At 48.1% G+C, this 23,459-nt stretch overlaps 1 protein-coding gene across 1 annotated transcript in view; it reads right to left on the bottom strand.

The window, feature by feature from the left end:
* Positions 1–14,281: 14,281 nt before the first annotated feature.
* Positions 14,282–23,459, bottom strand: part of DDRGK1 (DDRGK domain containing 1) — a 34,412-nt gene continuing 25,234 nt past the window's right edge. The window contains exons 5-9 of the mRNA XM_021526818.3: positions 23,161–23,283; positions 21,126–21,164; positions 17,977–18,033; positions 17,258–17,306; positions 14,282–15,801 (exon numbers count right to left, since the gene is read on the bottom strand). Of these exons, the coding sequence (XP_021382493.1) occupies positions 15,629–15,801; positions 17,258–17,306; positions 17,977–18,033; positions 21,126–21,164; positions 23,161–23,283 (441 nt within the window). The 3' untranslated portion in view covers positions 14,282–15,628. The remainder of the gene's footprint in view (positions 15,802–17,257; positions 17,307–17,976; positions 18,034–21,125; positions 21,165–23,160; positions 23,284–23,459) is intronic.

The following is a 23,459-nucleotide window of genomic DNA, read 5'->3' as shown; positions in this document are numbered from 1 at the left end:
GCTGAGCCACCTCCCTGACACACAGGGGGTCAGGGCATGTTCTGACTCTGGCAGTGGTTTGTTTTGTATTACTGCATTCTTATTTTACTTTCATTTTCCCCCTAATAAAGAACTGTTATTCCTGTTCCCACATCTTTGCATGAGAGCCCCTTAATTTCAAAATTATAATAATTCAGAGGGAGGGGGTTTGCATTTTCCATTTCAAGGGAGGCTCCTGCCTTCCTTAGGAGACACCTGTCTTTTCAAACCAAGACAGAGTTCCAAAATGGTTTGGGCTGGAAGAGACCTCAAAAATCACCTCATTCCACCCCCCTCCATGAGCAGGGACACTGCAGGGAGGTTTCTCCCAGGCTGGATCCTGGAGAGAAGCAGCAGGGCAGCCCCAGCACCCTCACAGTGTATCAGCAGAGCTCACTGAAGGCAGCCAGAACAACGTGTGCTGAGCCTGTCTCTGTGTCCTGTGCTCCAGGACAGATGCCCTGAGCCTGCCCTCTGTGCTTGCTGCTTTTTTTCCTTCCCCCTGTGCTTGTATTTAAAAGATGAATTCCTGCAGCTGAGAAGTTTGTGCAAGCCTCAGCTGCATCACGGCGCTGCCGGGGCAGCAGAGCAAGGAGAACCCCGAGGTATCCAGGTCCCCCCACTGCAGGGACACCCAGGAACAGACAGATGGACAGAGGAGGGGAGATCTTAGTGAAAATCCAGGAAACACCTCTGGCTTCCTTCTGCAGAGTCCCTCCCCCCCGGGCTGTGAGTGTCTCACTCAGAGCGGGGGTGAATTATAGTGAGAAGTGTTAAATAAGAGCTGATATTTGTGGGTTTTTTCTTGCCCTCTGGCCCACACATCTGCCTTCCTAAAAGGGAAATGCATGATCCCAGGACTCCAGGAGGTTTGGCACCAAGGGATCAGGCACCCAGCAACTTTTATAGGAGGTGGGGAGCAGAGGTCTGCTCAGCAGGGAGACTGTGAGGCCACAAAGGGAGAAAATGGAGCCTCTCTGCCCTGGAGACAGCCTGAGAGAATTGGAATTGTTCATCCTGGAGAAAAGGAGGCTCCAGAGAAACCTTTCAGCACCTTCCAGTACCTGAAAAGGCTGTAAGAGAGCTGGAGACTTTGGATATGGGTCTGGAATGACAGCACAAGGGGGAGTGGCTCCAAATTGCCAGAGGGGAGGGATGGATGTGATACTGGGGAGGAATTCTTCCCTGTGAGGATGGGAGGACCTGCCACAGGGTGCCCAGAGAAGCTGTGGCTGCCCCTGGATCCCTGGAAGTGTCCAAGGCCAGGTTGGACAGAGCTTGGAGCAACCTGAACTAGTGGAAGATGTCCCTGCCCATGGCAGGGAGTGGCACTGGATGGGCTTTAAGGTCCCTTCCAACCCAAACCACTCCAAGGTTCTACGATTCCATGGTTCTGTGGGATTTTGTCCAACAGCATCAACCCCATCCTGAAATGAATCAGAGTCAACACCCTCTGCAGCTTTATTAAAAACATCCCGAATTATTCTGATACTGGGGATGGATGGATGGATGGATGGATGGATGGATGGATGGATGGATGGGGTGGATCCTGGTGTTTTTTAGGATTTTTTTTCAAGTGAGAGGCTTCCTGGCAATATTTGGCTGGCTCACTCATATCCCCACCAGCATCCAGGGCGTGCAGATGTGAACAACCCTGGATTCAGGAGAGCTGGGAATCGCTGCCAACAGCACCTGGAGCTGGGGAATATTCCTGGTGTCCAGTGTGAGCTCAGTCTGCTGCTCTGGTTTGAAAGCAAAACCAGTGAGAGGCTCCAAGTGAGAAATACAATTTATTAGGAAAAGGGAAAAAGAAACCAAAATACATGCAATAATACAAAAGAAAAAACCACAGAGTCAGAATACAACCTGACACCCTTTTGGTCAGGGTGTTGGTAGCAGTCCCAATTGGAATGGCTGCAGTCCTCTTGGAGTGGCAGGTGTGGTTCTGTCAGAGCAGTGATCCTGTAGAAGGGTGTAGTCTTCCTCTGAAATCCAGTGATAAAACACAACTGTTCCTCTGGGAGCCCAGTGGAAAGGCTGAGTCTGGTGTCCCAGAAACTCCGATTATATCCAGGTAGGAATGCTTGGCTCCTCCCTCTGGGCAGAGCATCTCCCAGTGGGCTGCTGTAACTTTTATCAGTCCTGCAGTGACATTCAATATCTCATTAACAGCAGATGTTTCTCTGGGGGGACGATTGGTTTGTGCAAGAGATAAAGAAAACTGCCCAATGAACACAAGAGACCTGCCCCACCTCCAGCAGATGGCAAATAGAAAATATTTTTCCCTTACAATCCAGGACATCTGCCCTCACTTCCCACCAATTCCAGCAGCATCCCCAGCTGGGAGCACATCCCCAGCCCCACTGCCAGGTGTGCAGGGAATCCTCCGAGCACCTCAGAGCCCAAACAGCCACAGCTGGAGGGAGCAGAGCACCAGGCAGGACACGGGGACACGGCGGGTTTCCATGGCACCCAGCTCAGGTGTCACCGCTGGAGGGATGCGGGTGGGGATGCTCGGGGATGCTGCAGTGCCAGGGATCCGTGTCCAGCAGGGAATGGCAGCTCTGGGGCTGGAAATCCCCTCTGGCAAATGTCAGAGCTGGGAACGGCCCCGTCCAGCCTCTTGTGCTTGGCTCAGCCCAGCTGGTGAGCTCAGGTGTCTGCAGAGCCCCGGACGAGGTGTGACAGCACAGGGGGTGTGCTGCTGGTGTCCTTCTGTTATGGTTTGACACTGGCACAATGCTAGTGTTCCTATGAAAATGTGATCTCTTTCTTGAATGCTGTGAAGTGGAATTTAGAATAGAGCAAAGTAGGCTTAAGCTTAATAACAGGAAAAAACCTTTATTAAGCTACTACTATAAAAGAAAAGAGAAAGGAAAAAAAGGGGAGGCTGCACTGTGTGCTGACTGGAACCAAAGAGAGCGAGTTCCCCTAGGAATTCTGCTTTTAACCCCTCTGTGTTCTCAGAGGCGTGTCCACCTTCAATTGGTCAACATCCAAATTGACCTCTTCCTTCCGGAAAAAATTCTCTTTCCGTGTCAAACCACGACACCTTCACACCGGGGAGACCCTGCTGGGACCTGCTGGGCCTTTGCTGTCCCTCCTTCTCCATCCCCAGTGCTGGCTCCAGCTCATCTTTCTTAATAGGATCTTAAAAAAGATGCCTGAACATTGGCCAAAATGTTTTCCCAGCTGTTGGAACACTCAAACTCTCTCTGAGGAAGGTGGAGAGGGAGGCAAAGTGGAGCAGAGACATTTCAGCCTCCAGCAGAGCTTGAGTCACCTGAAACCTTCCTGTGTCCCCCTTGGATCTGCCCTGCCATGATCTGCTTCCAGAAATGTTGAAGAATCCCCCCTCTACCCAAGGGACCTCTTGGATTCTGTGGTAGCACAGGTAACTCCCATCCTGATTATGTTATTCTTAAGTTAAAAAATGTATTTTTATTTAAAGCTGTCGGCAGGGAAAAGCCATGGGAGCCCAGCTGCAGCCACTGCACTCAGTGTAGGATTTTTCCTCACAGAAGGTGTCTGGACATCTTAAGAATGTGCCAATTTCAATAACCAGAGGTGGAAAGGAGGGATGTGGTTCCTGACAGCCTGATTTAAGCCTTGCAGAGGAAGAAAAACTCCTTTTTCTCCTTTTTTCCTGCCCTTGGCTCAGAGCAGGCTCCGTCAAACTCAAGATTTGATGTTCCCTGTGGAGCTCTGGTGGCTGGGAGAACAACAGGACTCCTGGCACGAGTCAAACCCTCTGGAGAGGATCCTCCTGCCACTCTTCTGTCCAAGATTATCATCTGGAACAGACACAGGGATTGGAGGAAGGGTGGAGAAGCAGAGGTGGGTGGTGCAGCCCAGTCCCTGTGGTCTGCGAGGGAGGGAGCCCCTGGTCCTTGCTGCAGATGATCCCTGGGAGTGTGAAACGTGGGGTGACCCCATATCCTCACTAGAGAGCTCCATGAGATTTTCAGGGCGGTGTTTTTGTTATAAATGAAAATTTGTCCAGCCAAATTTATATGAAAAAATAAAATATTTGTTTTGCAATCAAATTCTATCTAGCCAGCCACAAGGAAAGAACAGGGCCGAGCCCGGGGATCGACCCTGGGTGTGTGACAAGGAGTCAGCCTCAGGAGAGGTTTTCCCCTATGCTCACACCTCCATCCTGGCACAAAGCGATTTTTATAGGGAAAATTCCACCTGAGGCCAAGATTTCAGCAGTCAGTCTTCCATTCAGAGTCCATAGGTTAATAAGATTTTCTGTTTTGGTGATGAGGAAGAACAATTCAGTGTTAGGAGTTGTTGAATCCCTTGATGAAATTTACTGAACGCTGCATTCACACGGATCTGCCCGAGGATTTCCACAATGTCCATCTTGGGTGGTTTATTTGATGATCAGTGCCCCATCTCCCGGCAGTCACATCCTTTTACTTATAAATCAATTTTCAATATACACCAGGTTTCGCCTTGAGGGTTGGGTGTGAGAACTCTGGGCTTGGTCTGGGGTTTCGTGTGGTGGTAAAGTCTTTCTTCTAACTCGTGCTTTCAAAGAAAAACTTTGCAGCCTCTTATTGTTCGGTCTTAAGGCAGTTTATTGTGAGTTATCTAAAAGATTGTCTTTTTTGGCTACTGTGGTTGTTTGGTTAGTGGCCTAGGCAGAGACACACACATACCTTGATATCTTCTCTGTTTGCTGGTTTTTTCTTCTCTCTCCCCGCCCAGGGCTGTTGCTATTTTTTATATGATATATTACGTATTATATGTTTATAGTTTTCCCCCAATACCTATTATCTATGTTATAAGGTGCTTTTCTACTTTAAACCAATCTATAAGTGCTAACATCACCAAGAACATGGGGGCAAGGAAGAAGAAGGAGGAAGAACAGGATCAACTCACTTTCTTTTATCTTAGAACTTCTGACGCCCATGTACGCAGTAAAAACCCCCCTGTACATGTGCTAAAACCCCCTTGTACAATACTAAAAAAATTTCCCCCTCTACTTTGTAATTACTTCTACTATGTTATTTAACTTTTTGTGACTGTTTGTTCTACTTCTAAAGTTGGTAACTTATTTTATGGCTCAAACTCAAAATCACAGCTGTTTGCAGCTGCTTGCTAGGGTCTAAAATGCTCCTGACCAAGGCCTGGAACTTTTAAAAATGTCTGAGAGACATTTTGAGTTCCAACAGTTGGGGGGCTAATACAAACGAGCATAATCTAACAAGTATCCAATATTACACATTTCATACAAGGAATGGTGTGAATTATGTTTACTACACATAACATTTTTGTGCTGGAATTGTCCCTTTCCTGCTCTTGCACAGGGAGAGGAGCCCCACAGGGGGAGGGGATGTGCCAGGTCACTTCCAATGGGCTCCCTCGGCTCCAGAGCCTGGCCTTGCTCCTTGGGTGGGTTTTAAGAACAGGACAAAGAGCTGGGCTGACCTGGGTGTTTGTGAAGCTCCTCAGAGATTAGAAGCAAAGCTCAGGTTGCTTTGGACAATGGGCTGGATGATTTTCCTGGCATAATCAACCTTCTAGCAGAGAGTACCAAGGTCCTTTGCAAACATCACTGGTGCTTTGTGCTGTCTGCACAAGCAGTTTGCTTTGCATTCTGGCTTTATTCTATTCCGTTTCAATTTACCCAAAATATCTCGGCATGCTGGTGAGTGGCAGCTCTCTGGGATGAGTGTGCATGTGAATATACTTCTGCTAAGTCAGTGTGAATCCTTTCTGCCAGTCAGGCAAACAATGACAGCAGGGAAAATCAGCAAGGGGAAAAAGAAGACAGGGACATGAGCCTCTCTGCAGAATGACCCAACAGCCCAGGAGAGCTGACCTGTGCCTCTCCCACTCTCCTTGACCGGGTCCTGAGGGGCTGGGCAGCACAGCTGAGCTCGCTGTGCTGTCCCTGTGCCATCCTCCTCCACTCCTGGCTCTCCAGACCTTGGGGACATGGCTTGGGACAGTGCATCTCACCCACAGCTGAGCTGGTAAGAGCTGCAGCCCTTCAGAGCTGTTCAAAGTATGAAATGAAATGAAATGAAATAAGTCACGATCAGTCCAAGGAAATTTCCCAAGAAAAACAGGTGTAATCCTTCTAGAGAAGAAACCTGGAAGTGCACAAGAGTTGGAGCCATCTGGCAGATTCCTCAGGATCCCAAAGGCCTGATGATGATGATGATGATGATGATGATGATGATGATGATGATGTGTGTTTTTCTGTGGGGCTGTATCTGCTGTGTCAGTCCCTCTCTGGGATTTGAAACACAGCAGCTGCTCAGCAGGGCTGGCACAGCAGCAGGGCAGTGTCTGCTGGAGCTGTGCCACGTCCAGCAGGGTGACACCAGTGCTGCCAGCACCTCTGGCTGGAGCTGAATCCCAAAGGGAAACATGGAGCAGCTGGAGAGCAGCCCCAGGACAGGATCTGTGCTGCTCCTGCTCTCTGCTGGGGATGAAGCAGCTCCAGGGCTCAGCTTGAGTCCACATGGAGAGCAAATCTGGGGTGATCCCCCCAGTGCTTGGGTTGGAGGGGATTTTAAATCTCATTTTATTCCATCCCTGCCATGGGCAGCGACACCTTCCACTGTCCCAGACTGCTCCAACCTGGCCTTGGACACTTCCAGGGGTGAAAGCATCAGATTGAGCAGGCAAATCAGAGCAGCCTTGAGCTCAACCCCTTCCAAACTCTGCCCTTGCCCTCCCTGAGCAGATGGAGCTGTGCCCTGACTCCAAGGAAGGATGGCACCTTTGTGCCAGAGGGGAGGGCTGGATGGGAGATTGGGCAGGAATTGTTCCTTGGGAGGGTGGTGAGGCCCTGGCACAGGGTGCCCAGAGAAGTTCTGGCTGCTCCTGGATCCCTGCAGGTGCCCAAGGCCAGGTTGGATGGGGTTAGAGTAACCTGGGACAGTGGAAATTGTCCTTGCCCGTGGCAGGGTGTGGAATGAGATGAGCTTTAAGGTTCTTCCCACCCAAATTCTATGATTCAATGGGAAACGCCTCCCTTGGAGCTCTCCAGCGCGGGTCTGAGCTGCATCCCAGAGCCCGGCTCAGAGCCAGCCGGGTGGCATCAGCCACAGACGGAGGGACACGGCCCCGCGTCCCTTAACTCAGGTTAAGTCGCGCCTGGTTGCCAAAAACTCTCGCCGCAAATCCGCGGGACGAGGCGCGATGCTCTCAAAGCTCATTAACAAACGCTAATGAGCTGCCAGCGCTGCTCCTGCCCGGGGCCGGCCCCGGATTCACACTCCGAGCTCTGAGCAGCTTCCTCGGGCTGGGAATTCCCAAAGGCTTCCCAAACACAGAGCAGGATCGAAACTCACCAAAAATCCCCTGCTCCGGCTGCTCCCGCGCTGCTCCGGTGATGCTGCAAAGCTTTTGGGGTCAATCCTGGCGTTTTCAGCGCATCCAGGAGCGGCGTCGTTCCTCCCGTGGCTTCTCCGCGGCTCAAACAAGCCAAACTCGGCAATTTTGGTTAATCGAACGCCAATAGCGCCCTTGTCACCTCGATGTGGCGATGCTGGGCGAGGAGCAGAGCAGCAGGCGGCTCCCCCAGGTCCTGCCGAGCCCTGGGGAGCGGGACAGGGGCTGAGGTGGTGCTCCCCAAATTTGCGGGGATGCTTGGCTCCCGTTGCCATGGGGATGCTGCGCGGGAGGGGGATGCGAGATCGGCTGCTGCCATCTCCTGGAGGAGCCGGCATGGCCGGGGGGGTTTAGGGAGAGCCGGGGATGTCCCGGGCAGGGCTCAGCACAAAGCCGGGCAGGGACATTGGTACCCAGGGGTCTGGGCACAGCAGGGCTCAGCAGGGCACTGGATGCTGGCAGAAAGTCACCCTGAATGTGTGGGATCTACCCCGCAAAAAAACCATTAACAATTGCAGCGGCCATGAGCCCAAATCATAAAGTCATTAAAGTTGGAAAAGCCCTCTGAGATCATCCAGGCTAATCATTAACCCAGCACTGCCAAGGCCACCGTGTCCCCAAGTGCTACATCCACTGGGTTTTTAAATCCTTCAAGGGATGGGGGCTCCACCACTGCCTGGGAGCTGTGCCAGGGCTGGAGAAGCCTGTGTTGTCCTGTGAAGGACAGGGAGAAATGCAGTGAGTAACATTCATGTTTTCCAAATCCCTGCCCAGCTGAGTGCCTGGCAAACAGAAGCTCTAGAATGCTCGACTCAAACGGGTTGGAAAAGCCCTCAAGGATCATCCAGTCCAACCATTCCCCCAGCCCTGCCAAGGCCACCACTGACCCATGTCCCCAAGAGCCACATCCACATGGCTTTTAAATCCCTCCAGGGATGGGGACACCAACACTGCCCTGGGCAGCTGTGCCTGGGCTGAGCAACCCTTTCCATGAAGAAATTTTCAGAAATATCCAACCTGAGCCTCCCCTGGCCCAGCTTGAGGCTGTTCCCCCTTGTCCTGTCCCTGTTCCCTGGAGCAGAGCCCGACCCCCCGGCTGTCCCCTCCTGTCAGGAGCTGTGCAGAGCCACAAGGTCCCTCCTGAGCCTCCTTTGCTCCAGGCCCTTCCCAGCTCCCTCAGCTCTCCTGGTGTTCCAGACCTTCCCCAATATCCTTTTTGTCACAAGCAGCCCTGAAGTGCCCCAGGACTGGAGGTGCCCCAGCAGTGCCAGCACAGGGCACTGCCCTGGTCCTGCTGCCACCCCAAGGCTGGGACAAACCAGAACTGCCCACGTTGTATTTTGGGAGCTTTGGGCACATCCTGTGCTGGTCTGGCCTCCCTGGGAGGACCCTGAAGGGCTGCTGAGGTCAGCCCCAGGATGGAGAGTGGCTCAGAGGTGGCTGCTCCAGCCAGAGCACTCTGAAGGAGCCAATCCCACCCTCAGTGCCCCGAGGGAAGTGGCAGCAGGGGAGCAGGGGTGGCAGCGCAGGGAGCAGCTGGGAGGTTCCTCTGCCTGGGTGGAGGCACCAGAGCGAGCGTGGGACGAGCTGGAGCTGCAGCTCAGCCTCCTTCCTCAGGGTTACAACCAAGAGCTGCAGCTTTGCTGCACTTTCCTGTAGTAAAATGTGGCAAACCCTGGCTCAGGGAAGAAATGACGATGTCTGGCTCCAGATCAGGAGGCTGAAGGATAGATTTAGTAAAACTATGCTATAATACCTTAATATACTATTTAAAGAGATGCTTGTGGGAATCCAGGACTTCCCTCTGGCTGCCCTGGGACCCTGGCAGGGGTCAGGAACCCCCCTGGACAGAGCCCCCAGAGACACTGGCTGTGATCTCTGTCCATGGAAAAGAGTTTTCAATCTTACAGCATGAATTACCAGCTCTGAGTGTTTGATATAAGGAATAATTAAGTGTGGCACGGGTGCAAAAGTAAAATTTTAGGATTCTAGATGAGGGGTCCAAAGGGGACAAGCTGGAGGAAATTGGGTGTGCCTTGTCCTTTTTCTCCTTCTTCATGCCCTCCATGTCTCACTGTGGTGTTGGCATTTTTCTGTTGGTTCAGGCTGGGGACACACTGTCCAACGTAGGTGACAGATATTGGCACGTTCTTGTAAATGCAGCCCAGGGAGTTTCTGGTATTGAATGTTTGTCACATCCCACTGAGGGCAGAGCCCCACACGCTGCCCTGCAGGACAGAGCTGGGCAGGGCAGCAGAACATGTTAGAGATAAACAGAATAAACAACCTGGAAACCAGCACAGACCAATTATGGCTTCTGCTTTGGCAGTGGGGCAGAAAGACAGAGACTTTCTACAATCTGGGAATCATCAATACCACAAATTCCCACAATACTTTAATATTCTACATACTCACTTCTTACTTACCTATCTAACTCAAACCCGTGACTCTCTGCTGAGATCCCCAGCCACAGCTGCATCCATTCATCACTGACCCCAAACATCCTTCACCAAAATCCAACCCAGCCATCACTGCAGGTGAACCATCCCCACGCCACATTCCACATGGGCCAAACAAAGGAGCAGAGAGAAAGATTGTTTTATTCTCTCTGTGCTTCTCCCGAGAGACAGAATTCTGTCTCTCTGTCCAGAGAATGGGAATGTCACATTTTCCCATCCCGTCCTTGCTGTCAGCAGGAGCTCACGGGGATCAAGGGATCCCAGCCCCCAGCGTGGAAACCTCAGCTCCTGCTCGTGAGGGTGACACGGGACACGTGCCAGGCTGGCAGGGACACAGCGTGGATTCCTCCGAGTGGCCATTTTAGGGACAGAGTGACAGGGACGTGGGGTTACTTGTGCAAAAGGCCAGAAACACTGAGCTATTAAATGGTTTTAAATGGGGTAGCCTCACCTTGTGCTTGGTCACCATCACCCAGGGAAAAGTGTCCTCAGGAGCTGCCATGCTCTTGTGGGATGATGTCCTTGCCCCACCTGTTTTTGTTTTTTTTTTTGTTTTTTTTTTTTTTTTTTTTTTGTTGTTGTTGTTGTTGTTGTTTTGTTTTGTTTTGTTTCGTTTGTTTGTTTGTTTTTGGTTTGTGAGTCTTGTTTTGTTGTTGGTTTGGGTTTTTGGGGCTTTTTTTTTGGGTTATTTTTCCCTCCAATGCTCCTGCATTGGAGCAGATTGAGAAAAATTTGGATTATTGCTGCTGCCAGCTCAGCTCCAGCTGCAGCAGCGCCTCCTGCAAGGGTTGTCCCATCCCAGCCTTCTCCTAGCTTGGCCATCCTGGCTCCATGATCCTGCTGATCCCTGAGCACCTGAGCCCTGCCCTCCCCTCCCCAAAGATCTCCTGCATTCCAGAGGAGCATTTTCCTGGCAGGAGGATGGGGAAACACAAAGCCACACCAGTGTGCCCCAGCTCTTCTGGCTGTGGGAGATGGCCCAGAGGTACCAGCAGAACCAGGACATGTCCATGTCCTGCTCCAAGGCTGTGGCACCCGTGCTCCTGATCCCAGAGTCCCCTGCCAGGCTCAAGCAGTTCTGCTCTGTCCCCTGCTCTCAATTCGATGCTGGCAGGAATTTGTCCCTGACACAAACCAAGAAGCTCCATCCTCTGTGGGAACCCTGGATCCACCTGGCCTGGAGGTGTTTTAGGAGGTGCCCACCCGTCCTACAGCTCACATCTGAGCATGCAGAGAGATCCCCTCTGCAACCATTCCAACTCTGCTTTTAGGTCATCTCAAACTAATTTCAGACCACTGAAAGGTCTGAAAAAGAGAGAGCAAAGGGAATTGTGTCTCTCTGCTGCTGGACTGCATCCCACAGTGCAGGTGTGCACAGGACCTGTGGGTTTAGGGATAACCAGCTCAGCTGGTTCACTTCAGAAAGGGACAACGAATAAATCTGGAATTGTTCCTCTAATCTCACCACCCAACCAGTTCATCCCAGTATAAGCAGCCTTTTGAAGAATCATTTTGGTTTGGATTGGAGAGGAACTGTCGGAACTCAAAATGTCCCTCAGACATTTTTGGATGCTCCAGGTCCAAATCAGAAGCATTTGAGACCCTGGCAGGCAGCTGGAAGCAGCTGTGATGTTGGATTTGAACCATGGAATGATTTACCAACCTTGCAGGAAGAGCAAGAAGTCACAAAAGTTTAGATATTAGAGTAGGAGTAGTCACAAAGTAGAGGGAAGAATTTTTGAGTACTGTACAGGGGGGGTTTAATGCTTTTACAGGGGGGTTTTGGTTTTGTACATGGGGGTCAGAGGTTTTAAGATGGATTTGGGATTTGGGCCTGCCCTGTCCTCCCTCTTTCTTCTTCCCCACCTCCATGTTCTTGGTGATGTTGGCACTCATAGGTTGGTTTAGAGTAGAAAATCACCGTTTAATATAGGTAATAGGCATTGGGGAAAAACTGTAAACATGTAACACGTAATGTACCATATAAAAGATAGAAAATCACCGTTTAATATAGGTAATAGGCATTGGGGAAAAACTGTAACCATGTCACATGTAATGTACCATATAAAAGAGAGCAGCAGCCCTGGGTGGGGAGAGAAGAAGCAGTCGGGGTCAGAGAGGATGTCAGGGTGTGTGTGTGCCTCTGCCTGAGCTGTGAGCAAACCACAGCAGCTCAAGAAGAAAATCTTTTAGATAACTTGCAATAAACTACCTTGAGACAGGACAACAGAGACTGCTGAGCCTTTCTTTGGAAGCACAGGTTGGAGGAGAGACTTTTCCACCACACGGAGCCACCCTGACCGAGGGTGAGCTCGGGCAGGGACCTTGAGCCCATCTCCTTCAGGGACACCTTCCACTATCCCAAAGTGCTCCAGGCCCTGTCCAGCCCGGCCTGCAGCCCCAGGATGGGTGAGGAAGGCAAAACCAACCCTGGACCAGGTGGGCCGGGAGGGGCTGGGCCACTCCAGGTGAGGGGTTTTATCCAGGGCCAGCTGAGGAGCCTCCAAACCAGGCCCATGCAGTGTCACTCTTTGCTCCACCTTGTCCCCAGGGATAGAAAATGTCATTCTTGATGTATCCAGAGATCATAAAATGTTCTTGTGTCTCCAGGGCAGGAAGGAGACATCTCCCCCCTCCTTTGTTTCACTTTTTCTTTTGTATTAAAGATGAAAAGAATTCAAGTCCCATCCCTGCAGTGCTGCAGGCACAAGACTTCCCTGGGTATCATCTTTTTTTTTATTATTATTTTGCAGGGATCCCTGCAGCCACAGATTGGTGTTAATGATCTGGATTTGCTTTTGGGGTTAAAAAGAAAGAAATCTGTGAATGCAGAGCGTGGCTGTTCCTGTGCAGAGGGGAATATTGCAGCTTTGTAATTCACTGCCATCTTGTGATATTTAACGTTTCCCTAAAATGATGAACATGCAACATGAATTAGAACAGAACCCCTAACAAGAAAAAAAAAACCCCAATCTGTTCCTAGTATCCATAGTTACAGAGAAAACTCAGAGACCCTGAGGGTGATGGGTAGAAAAGCTCCTATCACAAAGACATAAAATGAAAAGTTGTGACATTTTGTTGCTTTTATTTTTTAATCTGCAATTTCTTTGCATAAACTCCATTCTTCCATCAGACAAAAAGCTGGAGTTTTCCTTGATGCCTCACCATGTGTGTTTTCAATTTCTCTTTCACCCTTTGCCTTTGGGTGGAATGGCAAAATTAGGGCAAGTTTGCTCCAATGAGCTTGTAATTATTACTATGATTATTATTATTCCTTCCATGTACAGTCAGAGTACCTGGGAGTCCTGTGCAACTTCAGAGGGAAAACATGAGACAAAATGCTGCATAATGCATGGCAAAGTTTAACAGAAAATAGGGAGTTTTTAAAAGTCAGATAATAGGGGGATGTTCTACCTTTTAAAAACCGATGAAAGTAGATTGGACAAAGCAGCAGGAAGCAAAATATCACCCCCATCCTGCCTCTTGCAGAGAGGGGTAGTGGGAGGAGCTGCCCTTGCCCACGGCTAATTTTGATGAGTAATTTGCATATGGGTCATCCCAAAATGAGAAGCCCAAAATCTACTGCCCAGAATTTTAGTGTATTTACCATTTTACCAGTGTTTTGCTGCCCTGTATTTGGTGCTGACTGTGCCAGACTGTCAGGGCTTGGCCCCAGCTGGCAGCTGAGTCCCACAGGCTCATCCCAGGAATGGGGGTAAAAGTGAGAAAATCACAGATTGAGACCACAGAATATGGAAAGGTTTCCCATTAGGTGTCCCTTTGGGATATATTAAACTTGAGTTTTGAATTCAGCCAGTGAAATCATTTTGGGGGCACAGCCCTGAATTTCTTCCCCCTCCACTTCCATAGACAGAAACAGCAGCTCAGGTTTGAACTGCCTCATTTATAACCCATCCAAACAAATGGCCTGAAGCAATTGTGCTCCAGACTTTCAGCTGCCTCCTGGGACTTTGGATGTGAATTCCTAGAAAATACCAAAACTTTCCTTTAATAGAAAATGGAACTGCAGTTGAATAGTGGTGGCTGCTCCCCAAGGCACAGGCTCAGAGCACCAACACCCACCTGTGCTCACCTCCTGCAGCCACTCAGGAAACTCAGAGAAGTGCAACAATTCCTCCAAGGCAGAGCAGGGGTTGTTCCACAGGAGTTTTCAGCACAGGTAGAAGTTCCACCCATGTTTTTTGTTGCCTACTTTATTTTCTCCTGGCTCGTGTAAATCCCAAGCCTCACAATTCACATGCAGCAAAGCATGCCCAAAATGAGAGAAAAATGAGTTTTTCTGAGTGCCAAGAGGATGCAGCTGGGTGAAAAGAACAGGAATAGAAATGGTGGGAGAGGATCAGGAGGGCAGAGCAGCTGCTGGCAGAGCTCAACTCATGTCTCACCCCAACCCTGTCCCTGCCCATTTCTAACACAAACCTCTGCAATTCTTTCAATATGGTTGATTTTATTACAAGAATAGTTGAAGACAGAACAAAAAAACAGTGGCAAAACCAAATATTTTTAGAAAATTTAATATGCAATCCTTAGGCAAGATACTTTACAAGCCTCAAATGTTCAGTAACCTCTTTGCTGGCTGTGGTTTTACAGCACTCAGGATGTGCTGATCTTTCACACCAACACATGGTGCTGGTGGAACTGCATTCTCCTGCACTCTCACATTCAACAGCAGTGCAGAGATTAAAAGGAAATGTTTCTTTCCATTCTTTTATTGCTGTTTCATCCCACTGATAAGGTGGCTTTTAGTCTGCTCAAGTTACCTCTAAGTTTGGCAGAGACAAAACCTCTTGTCCACCCCAATTACTGTTTATTCACATAAATTCTGATTTCAGAGAGAATGAATGAATGATTGAAAAAATAAATATTCTTATGCAGGAAATACACTGACCCATACAATTAATACATTAATAATAATTAACTTGGAACATTCATTGCATGACTCAGAGTTTCTGAAGTTTTTATTTAAAAACCCCCAGACCTGCAGAACACAGAGGCCACGGGGTGGGGGTGCCTGAGCCCTTCAGACACTCTGAGCTGGCTCTGACTTCAAAGGATGAATCACCAGGATCTGGTTGGTATCAGCAGAACTGGCCTGCACAATGAATGAGCCCAGTCAGCCCTTCCCTGGAGGGGTTTCTGTCTCTTGGCTACAGGGAAATGATGCAGCTTGTCTGCAAGCAAACTTTTTATGTTACATAAACCAAGGAAAACATATTTATATAGCAAAGGCTTCCTGAAATAGCCCCTGGAATTTTGAACAGAGCAACCATTCTTTTCAGAGTTTTTTTTTTTTCAGAGTTCAGGATATATTTCAGCAAGAACAAAGACACATGTAGAATATTTTCTTTTTACTCTTTCCTTCCAATCTAAGTACAGCAGCCAAAGCCTACACACCTATGCTGTGTCCATCACAAAATTAAAACAGCTCCACAGTGCAGAGCAAGCCTGGAGAACCCTGAATGCAATCAATTTGATAGAGATATCAGAATCTGCAAACAATAAAAAGTTTATTTATAGCAACAAGAAACTGGCTGCCAGGGGATAAATGACTGATCCTCCTGGGCCACAGGTGCATCAGTGTTTGACTTCCTGGCCAGCCTCTTGTACAATCAACTCTTATCATTTAACACCAGTTCTAAAAACTTCTGAGTTTGCAGCTGGTGCTTCGAAAGAGCATCCTACCTTCAGGCACCACGAATGCCCCGGGGAGGTTCTCGTTTGCTTTTAATTACGTGCTTTATTCATTAAGAGGTTAAACTCCTGCAGTGTGTTTCTCAGGCCAGGGTTGGAGCCACAGCTCTGCTGTCAGGCTGGAGGTTGATGAGGGAGTTGCTGGCCTGGGCCAGCTCTGCAATGGAGACTCGGCCTCGCTGCTTGATGTACTGGGCCACGGCTGCCATCTCCTCTGCAGTGATGTAGATGAACTTTCCCCTGTCATCAATCACACCTGCAGGGCAAAGACAGCACCCTGCAGATTCAGTCAGCACTGGGGCTCCCCTCACTGCTTTGGGAGGGGGTGCTCCAGCTGCTGAGGCAGCACTGCCTATCTAGGCTGGGCAGGATTTTATCTCCTGGCCACTGCTGGGTGCTGGAGCAGGGCTGTGCCAGCAGCCCAGGGCCTTGGGAATGCTCCTTTTGCTCAAAGGAACCCGTCCTGTGCACTGCAACAGCTGCCTGGGAGCTCCACAGCAGCTGCTGCAGGGATCACAGAATGTCCTGAGCTGGAAGGGACCCACCAGGATCACTGATCCAGCTCCTGGCCCTGCACAGACACCCCAACTATCCCACCCTGTGCATCCCTGGGAGCGTTGTCCAAACTCCTGGAGCTTTGGCAGATTTGGGGCTGTGCCCATTCCCTGGGAAACCTGGGCAGTGCTCTGGGGGAAGAACCTTTCCCTGATCCCCAACATAAATCCTCTGACCCAGCTCCAGCTGTTCTCTGGGTCCTGTCCCTGTTACAGGGAGCAGAGATCAGAGTTGCCCATGGGGAGGAATCTCCCCTCAGCCTCCTCATCTCCAGGCTGAACAAGCCAAGTGCTCTCAGCTGCTCCTCACATGGATTCCTCTCCAGATCCTTCTTCCCCTTCCTAGCCCTGCATTTTGGTGCTCATGTTCCCAGCTCAGGCAGCTGGTGGAGAAAGGCAGAGCAGGAGGGTCCAGGAGGGCACTGAGAGCCCTTGTGGGGCCCAGCTCAGCCTTTCCAGCTTCCCCTCTGAAGGGAATGCAGCTCAGGTTCCATATTTCTGTGGCTCCAGACTGAGAACAGAACCCTGTTTTTATGGATTCCACCGAGGCAGAGCCTCCCTGGTTTTGGGTACAGCCAGCCAGCACAGCACACATCCTTCTCCCTGGATTCCAAGCACTTCCAGGGCATTTGAAAGGGTTTCCACATGCACTTGCTGAGTTGTTCTCCAGCCATGAGGACAAGATCAGGTCAATAAATGTTTGTGCTGGCACCTTTTTCTACTTCACCCTTGGAAAGAACAAGACTGTCCAGCACTAAAGCATGTTTTGTTCCTGCTCAGTCTCTGCAGCCATGCCAGCTTGGACTGGGAGGGTGCAGGGCTGGGAACAAGCACTTGACTGACTCCAGCATCCTGCAGTGCTCTGGGATGTCTGCCTCTCCCACATGCCACACCCCAGTCCTGGCTTTAACACCACCCCAAATCATCCCAGTGATCCTCTCAAATTCAGATTTCAGAAGGCCCCATTTGCAGCTGGCTGCTCAGCAACCCCAAAAGGCCTTCAGCAGATGGGTAAATAAATAAAATATAAATATCTAGCTGTTAAGTCCTACTAGATCCTTAAAACAGGAACGATACTGGAATTCTCTCTCTGCCATAGGGAAGGCACTTTCTGCACCACCAGCTACAGAAAGATCCCCTTTGTGCTTTGGCTGTCACCTGTCAGGGTGCCATCTGCCATCAGGTCCTGGATTCTGTTAATTGCATCCTGTGCAGAAGAGAAAAAGGAATAACAGACTGATCAAAAGGGAAGCAAAAAACATTTCACACGTTCAGATAAACTACAGAGGCTTACCTTGAAATCCCTCAGGGTTAAGAAATTCAGCACTCCCACACAGAGAGATGCAATCAGCCCTTTGGTCTTAAAGGATGATTTTTTTTTTTTTTTGTATTTTGGGATGTTCAAATTAAATTCCTTACTCCTGGAAAGAGCCTTTTACTGCCTGATTTAAGGATGAAGGGGTTATAGGAATCTTCCCATGGAAAGGTTGTGCAGTGCCATGAAGTTCCATGAAGCACACAGATCCTTCTCCAAGGTTCTTCCCTGCTCAAAAATTCCACATTTTTTATATCTTTTCCTGCTCCTTCTAGGAGCAAACTTCTGCTACCAACCCAAAGCAACAACTTGTTGAATTTATGGCTAGGTTTACTCCACAGTTACTCCAAGCATGCAGTTCCACTGCACCCCAAGTGCTGGTTTCTACAGCTCTACCTCTCTTTCTTGTTGTTATATATATGCAGAAGGAAATTAAAATCTAGATTTTAAACAGATAAATTCCTGTAAGTAACCCACTGCACACTTAAATGGAGTTCTAGTTTAAGAGGGAGGCAGGGGCCCAGCAAAAATTAGTATTTCCACCCCAAAAGTCAGTGCTTACCTGTGTCCTTAAACCCAGATGTGAAGCCAAGTCCTCCAGCTGGATAACCTTTGTTTTCTGCGGGAACAAACAAGAGTTAAGCTGATGAATGAGAAAGTTGGGATTTTTTTTTTTTTCCATTCAAATAAAAAAATGCATTAACCTGACAAGGGAAAACCTGTTCCTTTAAGTAACTTTTCCTAGTAAGCACTTTCATCTGATGAAAAACTCTCAGGTCACCTAAAGCAGGGAGCTCTCTGGAAAGACTGAGTGCTCTGACCCACTTAGAGCAGGACTCAAACACATCTGCCAGCCTTGATCCTGGACTTTTCCTTACATTGGGATGAGCACAAGGAACAGCCATGACTCTGTTCCCCCACCTCCTGAGTTTCTCAGCTGCCACCTTTAATTTCCAGTGTGTTTTATCAAAGCCCTTTCTTCTCTGAGGGATGTTTCAAAGCACCTTTTAAAACCATCACTGGTGTGTATCAGCACTTACATAAAACCCAGGCAAGACTGGCAGCATTAAGTGCTTTAGTCTGTTTTACTGATGTCATATGTATTAATGCCATAATAATCTTCCTAAGCAAGCCAACACCTTATTAAAATTGTCAGTGTTGGAGCTGCACATTGTCATGCTTTTGACAGATTCTTCCTGCAGTTTTTCTCAGTCAAGGCACAACCAGCACTGCTCACATCTGGTTTTGTGCTTCTCTGTAGCTCCAGAGAAAACACCTGCAGTGCTTGTCTGCAGCTACTTGGTTCCTGTTTTCTTCTCTGCCAAAGTTTTAAGAACTCATCTGTTTAGTTGCAAAAGGATGCAGTGTTTGGAAGGAGCTTGGAAAAGACAAAACTGTTGGAAAGCTCAGTTAATATTCAGGTCTACATTCCTAAAATCCTAAAATCCATGTATGTACAGCCACAGGAGCTGCATCTCCATTAACAAATTAAACACTTCCAACAAAGTCCTTTGTTCGTGGTGTTGAGAACATACTGGGAGGCCACTGAAGAAATAGAGAGAGGCTGAAATAGATGAATCTTTTTCATTAATAAAATCAGACCAAAAAGAAAGCCACACACAGATTTAGCAGTTGTGAAGTTCGATGCAGCCAAGCTAGAGAACTGAATACCATGGACTGAACACATGGAACTGGAACCAGTCCATGGAATTCAGTTCTCAGAGCTGGGAACTGCCAACATTCGTCACATCTTCTTTTAAAGGGATGGGGGGGGGGGGGGTGGTGCAAAGCCACATGAACAGGAAAAACAGGACTTAAACCTTCACTTGAAGATATTCCCCCTCAATGACCAAGTTCAGTGGAAGCTTTCCAAGACAGATCCTGCTGGGAATGAGAGCCCAAGGGGGTGGGGTGGAATTAGGATACACTCCTCACACTCTGGAATACAACAGCACCAAGAGGTCCCAAGGGAATAAAACACTTCTCCACATGCATCATGTTCTAGAGACAAGCTTAACTTCCCTTCAGCAACAAAAACACATCCACATTTTCCTGAATTAATATCATTTTAGGGGTGATGCTGCTGCTGTCCTCAGCAAGGGATGAAACACAGCAAAAGGCTGCATTTTGCTCCCAACACCCTTAAGAATGAAGCATGGAGTGACCTATCTCCAGTCAATTATATCAGCACAAGAAATTATTCAAAAGAAGAGCTAAATTCAATTTTATTTAAAAAAAATGCCAATTACTCTTAATTTATACATTTTTTCTGACAGCTACGAGCAGCTCAGCACTGCTTCCTGTCAATGGTTTCTGTGAACAGAACGGAATATGAGGGCAATACATATAATCTATACATTAAGCACACTTTCAAGATTAAAGAAAAAAATACTTAAAACTTGTGAAAGAAAGCGATGCCCCAGTTCTGCAGAGGAAATCAGGTGTCGAATATTCAGACTTTGCTTTCCAGCCCAAGTTTAATTTCTCTGACGTCAAGATGAAGTGACTGATACAGAATTTAGTGCTGAAACACTCAACTGGGAGTTTGTGACTAATCTGATCCATCCACCACAAGCCCTGGGGCAATGGGCAGAGCCTTGCCCTGGCTGTGTCCTCCCTCGGAAACCTCCCAGTGCTTGTGGAAGATCTCAAGGGACACTGGAATCTCCTTTTTTACCCACAGAGGTAAAGAAGAAGCAGAGAGCAGCCCAGCAGAGCTTTGCAGGGTTCTGCTCTGAGCTCTTGTCCAGAACTGCCTGGCAATCACTCCAAAGGACTCCCCAAGGAGAGTTATCCACCAGGCAAATCTCTAAGTCCAGGAGATAAATCTGCTGTAAGTCCAGGGCTTTTCTGGGATAATGGCCGTGCAAAACGTGAGATTTTGGAATAGAAAATGATTAGCAGCTCACTGAGTTATCCGAGTGATTTGCTTGCTGGAGAAGCCTTTCACACAGGTCACACATCCTGAGAGTTCAGATTCCAGTAAAGGAAGAAAGGGATTCATTAGGAAAAAAAGATTTGCATGCCAAAGTTGGGAGTCAGAGGAGAAAAATGCATCTGACCTTTGATACAGCAATAGTGGAGAGCATTTGCCCTCACAGATCAAAAGCACAAATCCTCCTGACCACAGCCCAGGTTTGAAATACCCAATGGGATGAAAGGGAGACTGACACACCCTGGTTAAAACAAGGCAGCTGCTTCTTACACTGCCCTCCTGAACATTCCAACACTGGAAGCTGCAAGGACAGAAAAAAGTGAAGGAATCACAGGAAAAGTTGGGATTGAGCTTTCCAGTGCAATGCTGGAAGCTCAAAAACACCCTCCTGGTACAGCAACTCTCCTTCCTGCTGAGCTCGCATGGAGAGACTGTTTTTAAATCAGTGGCTGATGCTCACAAACAAAAAAGCCTGAATATTCCAAATCCCAATTCAAAGCAAACATGGCTTCCACGAACTCTGAGGGAGATCCACCAGGCCTGTCTTATACCACAGGGCAAGGGCCACATCCTGCCCCAAAAGCCAGGACCCAGCTGGAATTAAACTATTTTAAGTTTAGGTAACTGTGTTTGTGCTGGTTCAGTAAATAACACTTATTGAAGGGATCACTTCTGTTACTTGTTAAATATTTAAATAAATGAAAGAGGAAGTAAAGATGTCCTTCTTGGACAAAAAGGTTTTCACACCAATAAGAGAGAAACCAAAGGCACCTTACCTTAACATATTCCAGGAATTCCATAAGAAAGCTGCGAGACTAGAGACAGCAAGGAAAACAATTATTATTTTGAGTTCATGAGCATTAAATGCATCAAAAACTTGCTGAGAAGAAATACTATAAAAGTATTTAGACTGCATAATTCCTAAGTTTTAACTACACAGACTGAGATATTGAACTGGGAAGAAAAATAATCTAGACTGAACCTTTACAAGGGACTTCTGACAGGTATTTTTTGAGACAGAATGTGACTCAGGTACAACTTAAATTTTTCCCAAAAGGTTATAATACAATTTCTTATTCTTCCCATCATCAATACCCTGAAATAACCACATCTGGGTGAGTTTAAGCATCATTAAGTCACACACCAAGGCCATTCCGTGCAGAGGAAAACCCAGAGTGACTCAGGACCTGCAGATGGCCAAGTGCAGCACAGCTGCACAGCACCTGTGGAGGCTCAAGCATTTCAGAGCCATGCACCTGAAATCCAGTGAGCAGCTCCATTTCAGAGGCAGTGCAAGTTAAAAGGAGATCAGGTTGCTCTGCAACCCTGGGAATCAATCAGCCTTAATTAACTGGTGAGCTCTGGAGGCAGGAGCTTGCTTTTCAGCACAAGCAACCTCAGGAACACAAGGCCGAGTCAGCTTTGCTAACAGGATACTGAAATGCTTCAGTACTTCAGCCACCATGAGGCCAGGGTGGCTGCTTAATTTCCTTCTAATTGCTGTTGCCTCCAAATAACTCTGTCCCTGTTATTATTTCTGAATGTGACTTCTAAATCACCTGCAATTCAAGTTCTAGCTCCTCACCCCTACCAAACTTCTCTCAGGTTGACATACAGGCATCATCAACAGCCTGACAAGCTCTTTGAGGTGAGGAACACCCTTCTCTCTTCTGACATGGAGATTAATTTCTCCTTGACAGACAGCTGTAGGAACATGGACAATCACCACATTCCAGCTTTAAAGGGTGTTTGAAGTGGAACACATCAATATTTAGGGATAACCTCATCTCCTGAGAGGACAGGTACAGATTTTTGAAGGAATTGTCAATAAAAGTGTGCATTTTGCTGTTCACTGCATCTTAAGAGAATTCCCCATCAGCAGACAGAACTTCTCTTGGTGTTAATCCTGGTGTGATGGAGGAATTTTTTTTGATGGGAAGGGGTCCATGGTGAGAACCTGTAATGAGTCAATAGTGCTGACACTAGGCACAATCTGCTGTGCTCAAAGCCACTCTCAGTCACACTAAAGCAAATCCACTGAATTCCAGAGTCTCTTCAGCAGAGCAGCAAATGAGCACCCATGGCCCTGAAATAAATCCTTCCCAAGAAATGCACTGGACAGCTCAAATTGGCAGCTACAACCCAAGAGCAATTCCAGGATGTGATAGCAAATAAATCGTGTCTAACAGGTTTTCAGCAGACAAAACTCTGCCTCCCACAACAGCAAAACTTTTCCAGGTTTGCTGTGATTTTCTATCAAGTATCACATTTCAACCACCATCCCCACAGCTCTGCAGGCAGCCACAGGAGCAGCAGTGTGGGTTTGTCCTGAGGATTTCCTTATCAGAAGCCTTTTGAGACAAGAGCTTGGTTTTTAATTTGATTTCACAGCAGCTCTCTTGGTGTACAAAATAAAGCCAAACCAAATTAATTGCCCCCCAGGTCTGTGGGCACTTTCCAACTCCAAATTCAGCTTTACTGGCTCAGTCTCTGTGGGTAAGGCAGAGCTGCTGACAGTGAGAGATTATCTGAATTCCAGAATGAGTTTGATTTCAGTTCTTAGACACAAGGGAGGACAGAACTCATTTCCAGCAAGTTCTCTCAGAACTCTAAAATACCCCGTGGGAGTCTGGTATGAGGAACAGCAGCATTCCCCAGGAAATATTCCAGGGTTAACCTGTGCCACAGACACAATTTAGCTTTCACAAGCAAAAACCTTTGGCTGACTCCTACTTTTAATTTCATTTTACACAAGACAGAATGCAACAAGTCTAACAGGAGAAGGGGAACTGCAAAACCAGCCTCACATACCTGCTCCTCTGTCATTGATTCTTCAACTCCTTCCTCTTCAACCACAAAACTCTCCTTCAGCTTCAGGTACTCTTCATATTCTCTCTTCTCCTCTTCTTCCTTTGCTTTCCTTTTCTCCTCTTCCTGGACAGAGAAGATGACAATTGGTCATTTTGCTCTTTCCCAAGTCAGGTTTTAAGTGAAGCAGCATCTTCTTTTCTCTGCAGCCAGCACATAAAAAGTTTTTAAGCTGAGTCTAAGTTGTCCCTTGATGGCACAACCAGTTTCAGCTGCCTTGCACAGCAGGGCTGGTTCTTAGC

Source organism: Lonchura striata, chromosome 4 (genome assembly GCF_046129695.1).
Source record: "Lonchura striata isolate bLonStr1 chromosome 4, bLonStr1.mat, whole genome shotgun sequence".
Classification (NCBI taxonomy): Eukaryota; Metazoa; Chordata; class Aves; order Passeriformes; family Estrildidae; genus Lonchura; species Lonchura striata.
Note: the sequence above shows the minus strand (reverse complement) of the source record. Positions and strands in the feature narration are given on the sequence as shown.